Genomic DNA, 10,939 nt, shown 5'->3' on the forward strand with positions numbered 1-10,939 from the left:
ATTGAAGGAAAATTTTTCATTACAGACACCCCGTATCTTGTGATGATAAGAGGCTTAATATTTTTTTATACATCGACTGAAGTTATAATAGTTTTTGTATTTTCCTTCTTGATTACCCTCAAATATAAGTATTTGGCGACAATGACATCGAGAACTATGGAGTATCTATCCTTCCAATCAGGTTTTAAAAGTCATCAGTACGCAGATGCAATTGCTTTGACCATATCCAAAGGCGAGAGTATACCTACAGTGAGTTAATTGAGTTAATGAAGATTAATTAGGTGTAGTAAAAAGAAATCTATTATTATTCTAATCGATGGCTTTAGTTCACTGTATCTCGCTTTGTATAAGTCCGATCGGGTTACACTTATTGACGTTAGAAAGATGATATTTCGTACTACAAAAACTTTTGTGACAGTTATGTGATTAGTTGACTCGGTTTAGTTTGAGAGCGCGTCAAAGATGGACCCTAGCAAAGAGATAAAACGCTATATTTAACAGTTTTTCTTCTAGATAAAAATGCAAGCCAGGTGGCTGCAAATCTAGATAGTATATATGGTCCTGATACTGTAACAGCCTCTCACGCACAATTTTGGTTTCGTCGATTCCGTTTTGGTAATTTCGATGTTAAAGATGCACCACGCATTGGAAGACCAATTGCCGAAAATGTCTATAAATCATGGACATTGTCGAGTCTGACCGTCATGTAAGCACTGTTTTGATTGCCCATGAGCTAAAATAAATTGCACGAAAAACCTTTTGGAACCATTTGCATAAGGCTGTTCTCAAGAAGAAGGTCGATGTATGGGTACGACACGAGTTAACGCAATAAATCTCACGGAACGAATTTCCATCTGCGAATCGCTGCTGAATCGCAACAAAATCGATCCATTTTTGAGGCAGTTGTTGACTAGTGATGAAAAGTGGATCAGTTACGACAACGTCAAGCGAAAACGGTCGTGGTCGAAAGGATTGACGCCCAGGAAGGTGTTGCTGTGTATTATGTTGGCAGGGAATGATTTACTATGAGCTGCTCCTCTACGGTACAACTGATAACTCGGAACTGTACTGTCAATTGGATCGTCTGAAAGAAGCAATCGCCTAGAAGCGGCCAGTTATGGGTAATAGGAGAGGAATTGTGTTCCATCAGGACAACGCCAAGCCACACACATCTATAGTGACTTGTCAGAAGCTCCTGGAGCTTTGCTAGGAGGTTCATATGTATCCACCTTATAGTCCGGACCTGGCAACAAGTGATTACTATCTGTTCCTGTCCGTGGCGAACAATTTTGATGGTGACAAATTCGCTTCAACAGAGACTTGTAAAAATCTCAATTGTTTTCCAATAGGAACGAGGGCTTCTATGAGAGAGGCATAATGATATTAACTTTAAAATGGCAACAAGTTATCGAACAAAACTGCGCATATTCGACCTAAACCGGATCATTCTAACTAGGGTAATTGAATCATTGTTTTTCATGCAAATATAATGGATTTCTTTCAACTACACTTTATATTAGTGTTGATAATTTCGACAATATTGAAGAAAATTATGAACTTTAATTATTCAGAATTTTGTTAGCCTAAAATGAACTCTTATTTAATTTGGTAGTTTTTTTTTGGAAACTACTCAGATGGTGGCCATTTTCTGAAAACATATGCATGTAACCAACGAGAATATAATTTATAGTTTCAAAAGTTAAGTTTGCTGAAACTTGGAATATCAGTTTGAAGTGAGGACATTTCACATTTCATTCTGATCTATAAATTTCCCTGAAAAATGATTAAATAAATTTATTTTTGATGACGAGTTACAGCTCAGTCAGTTGGAAAAGTTTTATCAACGTCTTTCAACTACGGTAGAAGAAGTAAATATTACTGTGGGATTATCAATTCTGGTATCAGTAACGTCTAGTTTATACTCTACAATGTATTATTTGTATCGATTTTCTACTGCAACTGAAAATGGAATTAATGTCAACTCCAGCGAGAGGCTGCATTATGTTATAGGACTACTTTGCAAATCAGGAAAAATGTTCGGCTATATGGTTCTGGGTAACTTGCTTTTGAAAGCGGTAGGTTGAAAAATAATGGAATAAGGTTTGTTTTGTATATAAGGTGTTTCAGTCGCAAGAACCTATGGAAGTCTTGAGAAACTCGTCTATGATGAATCTTTCAACTGCAACTCAGCAGAAGGTAAGTAATATTTACTTTACTGCAACTTTTCTTACCCCTCTGACACCTCTCTTTTGCCTTTATATGTATGATTAAATGTAAAAAAGGTACCAGTAAAATTTCCCTCGGATAACTTCATCAATTACATTTTGGAACCTAGGATATTTTGATGTTCATGCGTGTTTAAAATTATCTGGAGAGTTTCAAACTCACCAATAATGAATGTGTTTGTAGTTGGTCCATCTAGAAGTTCTAAATTCTTTTAATATTTATATATTTTCTAATTATTCTTAATTATTTATTTAATTTATTCTTTTCCAACTACAATATGGTTGAACACCTTATGATTCTTCTCTGAATCTTATAGGTTTAGGGTATACCGACATTTATTCCTTCATATTAAAATAGAAATCAATCATTTTTAATTTTCTTCAAGGTACAATCTTTGATGCTTCAGTGGTTGAAACCTAAAGGTTACTTATCAGCTGGAGGCATTGTTAGAGTTGGCCCATGGCTTCTGGCACCAGTAAGTGAACGCAGTTAACCTAAATATCCATTTTTCTTGTTATACACAAATCAGAATTCAATTTCGAAAGTGAGTTATACAGCTTCATCTTAAACTCTGAAATTAATTTCCTGAAAAACACTAAGTTTTACACTATGGTTTATTATTTATTTCGAACTATGTGGTTCCGAATTCTATAAAATAAATAAAAACTTATGGTCGGAAATATTGCTGGACATATAAGTTTTTATAATTCGCGTTTATCAATTTTTCAGCATCATTAAGTTTGCTACTATAACCAGAAATATTAGGTTTTACGGAAATTTTCTCACGTATCAACTTTGTAGATAATAGGTTTCTTTTATTAGCAGTATTACTATTATCAACTAGAATTTTTGACAATAAGCTTTTTCAACATTCTGTAGATCTGGATTCAACTGCAAAATGTCACGGTCTTTCTTTGTTTTCAAAATTTTGTAGGTCCTATAAGACCTAGGTTCAGTTAGTATAGTATATCCAAAGTCACTTTGAGGAAGCTGAATATTTCGATTATACCAGGCTTGTCCAAATTCCTAGAAATTCCTTTGGGGCCAGTGAATTTATTATCTAAAAATACTTTCAAATAAACTCCAGTATTTGGCGGAGCGAAGTATCAACTTCAAAGGGACATCTATGGCCAAGCGTTTTTATGGACTAGTTCAAGTGACTTTGGATAAACTCTACCTAGTTATGATTTTTTTTTAGATGCTCATTTTAATTACCTGAATAATATGGTTTTCAGATACTGGGAAATGTAATTACCTATTTGCTGGTGGCTCTACAATTCAGTTGATATCCATCCCGAATTTTTGCTGAGAAAAATGATAGCATGATAGGAATCCTGAAATAACACTTTACTGAATGATTCATTGGTAACATGTTCAGAACTGAAGTTGAGTAAAATGTTATATTTGAACTACATTTTGTTGGTGCAAAAGGTATACTTATCTGAGGGATGGATGCAGTGTCAAAAAAAAAACATGGAATTGTCTTCAATAACCTATATCCTGAAAACTAATTTTAAGTTTTTCGTACCATTTTTCGAATTAAAATATATCATTAAATTTGTTCAATTTGTGGATATCTGTTCATTGGTATCGCTAGATTCAAATATATGGTGAGTTCAAATATGCTGTAGCATCTGTATCTACATATATCGATACAGGAGATACGGTTTACATTGACATCATATCTGCGACGTACCATCAGTTTTCCCTCAGTTAAATTCTGATAGCTAATGATGAGCTGATGAACCTTATGCACCATTTGCCTAAACGTTGATTTAAATTTAAACATTGATTAATTTCTGATTTCTCTTGAGAAATCAAAGAGTAATCAACGTTTAAATTTTTAATCAATGTTTAGGCAAATAGTGCACTGGCCCTTAGTATTGAATTCAATTTATCTATTATTTATTTATGCTCATGAAAATTTCTCCAATTCCGCAAGTGCAGCACATAAGTAGCAACCTAACAGAGCTAGTATAGAAAAATCTTCAATTCAAATAGATTTTAACACATTAGGCATGTAAACAATCAAAGTTCAAAAGGAAATAAGATTTTAATCAATCAAAATTAATATTTATAAAAAAAAAGAAGAAAACTTTCGAAATATAAAATTATAAACGTTGTAATTGACCTATGGACTTATGGACATTAACAATTCATACATGATGAACCTAACAGAGATAAATCAAAAACTCATTGAATTGAAATAAATGTAGAAAAGCAATAGAATCATTAATGTTATATCATAGTTAAGTCTAAGGTTCTGCCAGTGATGACCATGCTGAAGCGCAATATATAATTTTTGGTAATAAGGGGTCACTAAGTCATCCCGCCATTGTGATTAGGTAGATATAGATTTAAGATCAGATGTAGCAGCGAAAAAAAAATAAAAAGTAGAGACTATATTAAAAATTACCAGAGAATTTTATTAAAAGAACCATGGAATCGCTAAATAGTATAATAATATTTTACAAGTTTGAACTGATTTTCATCTGAATAAAAGCCTTAAGGTGTTTAGGTATGTACTGTTGTGCCTATTTTATGCAATTTTGATGCTTCTTTGTATGAGAAGGATTAATATCAATAGAGTAGTGTCAGCTGCTGGGGGAACATGTTACAATAAAGCATAAGAGTAGCCTATTGGATAGGTTACACGGATTTGAAGTAGAAGTGACCAATCAGAAGCCTGTTCTAGTCATATAAAGCGTCCCCTAGCAGTTGTTCTATAATGTAGGCCGAAACTTCTGAAATTTTGTGGAAACATAATTTGAGTATCAAGGAAAGGGTATATTTGGGTCAATATTTATATTTATGCTGCAAATTGAATGTACAATTCACTACAACAATTCAGAACTTCACATTTCATTTTATACATTTCACCGCCATTGATCAACCATACTGATCCAGAATGGCCGTAACGTAGCAACCAAACTATAGCATTGCCGCAAGCTTCTGGCCTCTGCTTTTTCATCTCCCCAATTTTTTTCTGAAGACATTCTCCCATGTGAGGGGTAAGGGCACGTTTGTGAGCATTATGGAACAATTTTGTTTGGGTTATCCCCGGGCAGAGTGCTATAACCCTCACGTTACTGTGTTTGAACATGCAGTCCGTCCCGAAACTCTTGGACAAACCAATAATGCCATGTTGGGCAGCAGACACTGTTGGAGATCCAGGCAGTGGTACCAACCCGAAGATTCCCGAGGTATTTATGATCACCCCACCTTTCTTCGAATCAGAGAGATATCTATGGGCTGCGATTGTACACCTGGCCATTCCAATCTGTGGAAAAACCCGAAATATCGTTAATAACGATGATACCATGAAAACTTAGAGAAAGTAGGTAGGTAGAATTATATTTCTCTGCTTGAGAAATGGTCACATTATTGAAAAATGTAATCTTTAGTTATCTTGTTATTTATGTTAGCTCAATTCTCTGTGACAGAGGAAATATTTCGTATTACAAATAGCAGCCAACTGATGAATTACTAAAAGTCGACACTATAGCGAAGAACCACCTAAACTTAATTGTAGGATATCAGCTCCAATTTTCAAGTGTTTTGAAAAAATAAACTACACATGCGATAATATCAAAAAGGGAACACATGAGCGCGTGTTTCCAAAAGCTTTTTGGATCGAGAAAATCGTGAGGAAATTTCAATATTTTTATTTTCACTGCGGAATATAAATCAAGAGTTATCTGGAATGTCCCAAAAAACTTCAGAAGTTCTCCAACCAAGCCATCACTGTTGACATTATTCAACTTTTGATAATGAAGCCTCTAATCTAGCCACTGTGTTCATTAAGATGAATATTTAAACGAGTGTTTATGGAAAGCACCGAAAATTATACCACCAAGACCAAGCTGGGCACAGCGTCCATAAAACAGAATTGAACATGCGGTACGATAACATAGGTTATCTAGTAAGTTAGGTTAAAGAGTCACTGTAACGCGTCATCCGTTATCCATATCGCCATTGGCCAAGGTCTACAGATTCAACGTTGCCCCGTTACTTCAACCAATGAGCGTCAACCATTCGTGACGTACCCGGTATCCTCATTCAAGTTGAAAGTTACTAGCCAACTTGTCTAATCTTTAGACCTTGGTGCAGGGTCATGATATATGATGCACAATTTTTTCAGTTAGGTTTATTGTTGGTATTTGCTTATGCTTTGAAGATAATTAACACTATTTGAACCTATTTGGCATTAACTCTTCTCAGAATAAAAAGTCAAAAAAGTATTTAACAGGTATTGATGATAAGTGAAATATGTTTTCGAAGATATACTTACCAGATTTGTATTTAATTCATGTTCCCAATTTTGTCCGTTAAAAATAGCAAATGAATGAACGAAAGCCTCTATTCTATCAAATTCTTCGGTTAGTTTGCATATGGCACCTGTAATGTTAATTATTTTTCATGAATTAATCTAGCTTCGAGAACTAAACTTGGTAATACAAAATAACATATGAGGGACCGAGTGACGATTATTTAAAAAAAACATGGGTCACCCCGTATCGAGTTAAGGATCAGAAACCTTATCTAACTTCCATGATATTTATTTAAGAGAACTAATTATGTATTCAGATAGATTTTCCTATATTGCCCTAGAAATGTAGAAAGGTAGGTACTTCGGTGAAGGTCTAGAAATGATAATATTGTGGACTTTGCAAACCATTGCTACTGAGCACTTTTTTAAATATTTTTAATGTAATCATGTTAAATCCTTTTTGTCTTATATGTCTATGCCTTGTAGGTTGTTTTAATATGGATATTGATATGAACTGAACTCACATTCAATGTCATTCTGACTGGTAACATCTACTTCGAAGAAAACTGCTTTCCTTTTGCCAAATCTACAATTCAATGCATGACATGCCTCCATTCCCTTGCACACATTTTTTCCGAATATACCGACAACTTTTGCTTTCCTGGAGAGTATTTCGTGAGCAGCTGCATATCCAATGCCGTCTTCTCCACCGACTACAACTGCAGTCTTGCAGTTCAAATTGAGGTATTCATCTCTGAAAATGGGGAAGCAAGATTCATATTCAAAATAAAGACATTTAAACTGTAGTGACATTTTAATGGTGTCCCGGAGAGTTCAAGCGGGCTGCCGCGTTGCAGCAGAGTGACCTCTCCATGATAGTATGAGAAAGTGTCCTAGGCAGAGATTGCTGGATTGCCTAACTGAAGAGTCCACATACGATCTCGGGACGAAACACCATAATTCCTAGAGATAGGGCACACCTTCGAAATTTTGGTCCAGAACGAATTTCCAAAATAGCATAAATAAATATAATGATATTTATGAATTTACATCTAATATTAACAAAAATAGAAAAAGGTGAAAACTGTACGACACCTACGACATTTGGCTCGAGAAAAACTAGCCAAAGTGGTGACACCGACGTGGGGCTGATGGCTGATAGCTGCAACATTGGAGCGCTGAGGCGACTCACTATCCCGCTCAACGTCACAGCTTCTGGAGTGTTCATCGGACACAAGCGCCGATGGCACGCTGAGCCTTGCATTTCCGCCTTCAAAGCTCGCTTCCGCTCTCTCTTTCCTGAGTATCCTAGGCACCTCCTCCTCTGGTAGGTAGTCGGTGCTGGTGGGAGAGTGTGAAGTGACTCTGTCTGCTCGAGAGGTGGCGTTATGGGCGTTGCGCCACACATTAATGCGGCCCTGGCGGGTTTAAGGGAGTCGTCGCGTTGCAGCAGAGCCACCTCTCCACGATTGTGTGAGAGGGTATCTTGGGCAGAGATCGCTAGATTGCACAAAATAACACCATCAAGCATTTGATACGACGACGATGCACGGTGTTATATATTTAATCTTTTATAATATTGAAAAAGAAACAAAACGATGCATAGCTTTTGGCATTACTTCTTGAAGATACTCGTTGATCTCCCCCTCGTTGATGAGCTTTAGTCCCCACTGTGTTAACCCTATTCACAAGTCCCACCGTTCCTGGTAAATTTTTGTTTTTAGAAAAAAAAACAGATACCTATATTTCCATTTCGAGAATAAAACCCATTATTTGAACAACTTTGTAGAAAAAATATGTTCTTACAGAATTCTTGGTTGTATTTTTTGTTTATTATCTTCCTTAGATGGTTCACACACACATCCATTTAGAGACTTTGTTGCGCAGAAGTATTTCTTCAAATGATCATTTTTTCTTAGAAATTTTAGCCTAAAATGAAGTAGTTGATAAATATCTCATGAATTATATCTTATGCAAAACCTGTAATTTATTTGTTTCTTAGGTGAAATTTTTCTCAATGTGGAGAAGAATCGATTCATTATGTTTTGTTACTGAAATTTTTTTGAAAAATTCATTCATGATTATTTCAACTTCTGTCTTATATGTCACGTTGAAATTATAGAGAATATTTGAAGCGATGCGGTTTAAAGTTTTCTCTATTATTTCTTTCATATTGAGTTTTTATATTTTACTATGGTTAGATATTTATAATTTATTGCATATATAGGTATGTTATTTTCATAGCTATCAAATGAAATTGAAGGGGAAAACGTAAGTCGAATTTAATTAATAATCATTTTTTATACCGAGGCTACCGGTTTTGTTTAAAAGTTTGCAACACACTCAGTTCACTGAATAGACTATAATTTATTTATTAGTTAGTTATTGTGAGTTAATCTGTGATCTGCTTTTAGTTTATTTATTTGCAGGGAATTAAAATAAACATCAGAATAATAAAATCCCTTGTTCCCATTGCAGAAAAGGCAATAGATTTCTGTGTCGATATTTCAGTGTTCTGTTCTGTGGTTTGAACAATAACCTATTTCATTATTTTGAAAATAAATATTTATTATATGAAGGTTCAATTAATTATTTCCAAAATAAAAATTAAGATTCACTTATATCTTGTTAGATAATGTCTTGTAATTATGCCGACGGATTGTCAGAATATGAAAATAAGGGTGTTTTGGGAGTGCCAGAGGTATTGTATGAAAATTTTGAAATATTTTTCTTAGATAGGAAATAGATCCCTGGATTTTGAATTAAATGAGTTCGATTTAACATACCAATGTTCGTTTCATATGTTATATCAGTTATATCAAGTAAAAGCCACTAGCAGTAAAAAATGAATAAAATTAGAATATTTTTAGATTTTTGATTCACCCGAAGAAGTGGAAAAAAAATGCGAGGAATTATGTGAAATGATAAAAAATTCTAGGCATGTAGTGGTTCATACTGGGGCTGGAATCAGTACATCTGCTGGAATTCCTGATTTCAGGTATGTTGTGTTACAAAACTGTATATCTATATGTATTTATGGCATTTTTTCATTAAATAAGAGGCCCTCATGGAGTGTGGACGTTGGAAAAGAAAGGAGAGAAGCCTTCAATTAATATTTCTTTTGATGAAGCACTGCCAACGAAGACTCATCAAGCTTTAAAGCATTTAGTTGACAAAGGATTCATTAGATATATTGTAACACAAAATATTGATGGTTTACATTTAAAATCTGGAGTTTCTAGAAAAAATTTAGCAGAATTGCATGGAAATATGTTTACTGAACAGTGTAACATTTGTAAAAGGTAATCTGTTTAATTTTGAATGAACAAATATCTAAGTATGATTTTCAGTCAATTTGTTAGGAAAAATGCTACTACTACTGTGGGTCAGAAACTCTTAGGAGCAAATTGCAAAAGAGTTATTGCAAGAGGTAGATCTTGTAGAGGTAAATTAGCCGATACTATATTGGATTGGGAAGCAAACCTACCAGAAGAAGATTTAGAAATGGCTGATTATCATTCAAGGTAAACTTATGTTTGAATTGAGACACTTTTGAAATTATGTTCTCTCATGTAAAACCTATTGGTTTATTATTTTCAAAGATAAACTTTTGGAATCTTTAGAGAAAAATTCATCCGGTTTCAAATCTCACTGTTGGCTATTCAGTCAAATATATTTACATTGATAATTTGAATTTTTTTTCACCATTTCGACATATTTTGTTTTGAAAGAGAAAATAATAAGCCGTAGTTTACAATTTGCTGTGTTTTTTAATTATTCAAATCTTGTTCAATAAACAATGAATTCATATTTTAGTGTAGCAGATTTGAATATATGTTTGGGAACCACTTTACAAATTGTTCCTAGTGGAAATTTACCTCTAAGATGTAAAAAGTACGGTGGGAAAGTTGCAATTATAAATTTACAGCCAACAAAACAGGTGGGTTATTTAAATGATTTGAAAATTGGAATTTTATCGTTACTTTCTCTTGTTGCAATTCCAGGATAAAAAAGCTGATTTCATTATGCATACTTATGTAGATGAAGCTATAGAAAAAATAATGAAACGTCTGGGACTGGAAATACCAGAATACTCAAAAGAAACGGATCCTACCAAGTTTGGAGGAGAGGATAATAAAATATCTATTCCCTGGGATATTGTGAGGGAAGATATGAAAGAAGTTAAGGATTTATATGATATTTATTGTAAAAATTTCAAGAAGAAGAAAATGTTGAAAGTTGCACATAAAAGAGAAGAGAAGAAAAAGGATGAAAATGATGATTCTTTTTGATATCTCATAACTCATAACATAAAGAAAATAACATTTATTTTATTTTTATATCTTTGTTTTACATATTGTGAGTCAGTATTCTTATTATAATTGACCAATAGAAGATTGTTTTATTTTTTGAACAATTAATGATACGCATCTCAATTTTCTT

General features: G+C 33.9%; 3 protein-coding genes across 3 annotated transcripts; 2 read left to right on the forward strand and 1 right to left on the reverse strand.

The window, feature by feature from the left end:
• Positions 1–1,757: 1,757 nt before the first annotated feature.
• On the forward strand, positions 1,758–3,852 carry LOC123673081. The gene is made up of 4 exons (XM_045607504.1): positions 1,758–2,075; positions 2,128–2,196; positions 2,612–2,701; positions 3,462–3,852. Exons 1-4 carry the CDS (start codon positions 1,929–1,931, stop codon positions 3,510–3,512), a joined length of 357 nt encoding a protein of 118 aa, XP_045463460.1. The 5' UTR covers positions 1,758–1,928; the 3' UTR covers positions 3,513–3,852.
• Positions 3,853–5,016: 1,164 nt separating this feature from the next.
• LOC123672767 (alcohol dehydrogenase 1-like) lies at positions 5,017–8,631 on the reverse strand. Its single transcript, XM_045607046.1, has 5 exons — positions 8,477–8,631; positions 8,303–8,425; positions 7,021–7,250; positions 6,518–6,624; positions 5,017–5,506 (listed from the first exon to the last, which is right to left on the reverse strand). The coding sequence occupies exons 1-5, from the start codon at positions 8,533–8,535 to the stop codon at positions 5,036–5,038; spliced, it is 990 nt and encodes a 329-aa protein (XP_045463002.1). The 5' UTR covers positions 8,536–8,631; the 3' UTR covers positions 5,017–5,035.
• A 371-nt stretch (positions 8,632–9,002) lies between these two features.
• LOC123673166 (NAD-dependent protein deacetylase Sirt6) lies at positions 9,003–10,879 on the forward strand. The gene is made up of 6 exons (XM_045607624.1): positions 9,003–9,197; positions 9,367–9,494; positions 9,556–9,798; positions 9,847–10,020; positions 10,313–10,436; positions 10,501–10,879. Exons 1-6 carry the CDS (start codon positions 9,132–9,134, stop codon positions 10,786–10,788), a joined length of 1,023 nt encoding a protein of 340 aa, XP_045463580.1. The 5' UTR covers positions 9,003–9,131; the 3' UTR covers positions 10,789–10,879.
• The last annotated feature ends 60 nt before the right edge of the window (positions 10,880–10,939 follow it).

This window comes from Harmonia axyridis, chromosome 2 (assembly GCF_914767665.1).
Source record: "Harmonia axyridis chromosome 2, icHarAxyr1.1, whole genome shotgun sequence".
NCBI lineage: Eukaryota > Metazoa > Arthropoda > Insecta > Coleoptera > Coccinellidae > Harmonia > Harmonia axyridis.

Bases quoted from the DNA above. Each gene is read 5' to 3' on its own strand.
- LOC123672767 (XM_045607046.1), bottom strand. From the start codon at position 8,535: ATGAATCGATTCTTCTCCACATTGAGAAAAATTTCACCTAAGAAACAA. The intron at 7,251-8,302 runs GTAAGAACATAT...CCCCATTTTCAG, and splicing joins AAAATACAACCAAGAATTCT to AGATGAATACCTCAATTTGA. The intron at 6,625-7,020 runs GTGAGTTCAGTT...TTAACATTACAG, and splicing joins CAGTCAGAATGACATTGAAT to GTGCCATATGCAAACTAACC.
- LOC123673166 (XM_045607624.1), top strand. From the start codon at position 9,132: ATGTCTTGTAATTATGCCGACGGATTGTCAGAATATGAAAATAAGGGT. The intron at 9,495-9,555 runs GTATGTTGTGTT...TCATTAAATAAG, and splicing joins GCTGGAATTCCTGATTTCAG to AGGCCCTCATGGAGTGTGGA. The intron at 10,021-10,312 runs GTAAACTTATGT...TTCATATTTTAG, and splicing joins ATGGCTGATTATCATTCAAG to TGTAGCAGATTTGAATATAT.
- LOC123673081 (XM_045607504.1), top strand. From the start codon at position 1,929: ATGTATTATTTGTATCGATTTTCTACTGCAACTGAAAATGGAATTAAT. The intron at 2,076-2,127 runs GTAGGTTGAAAA...AAGGTGTTTCAG, and splicing joins GTAACTTGCTTTTGAAAGCG to TCGCAAGAACCTATGGAAGT. The intron at 2,197-2,611 runs GTAAGTAATATT...ATTTTCTTCAAG, and splicing joins CAACTGCAACTCAGCAGAAG to GTACAATCTTTGATGCTTCA.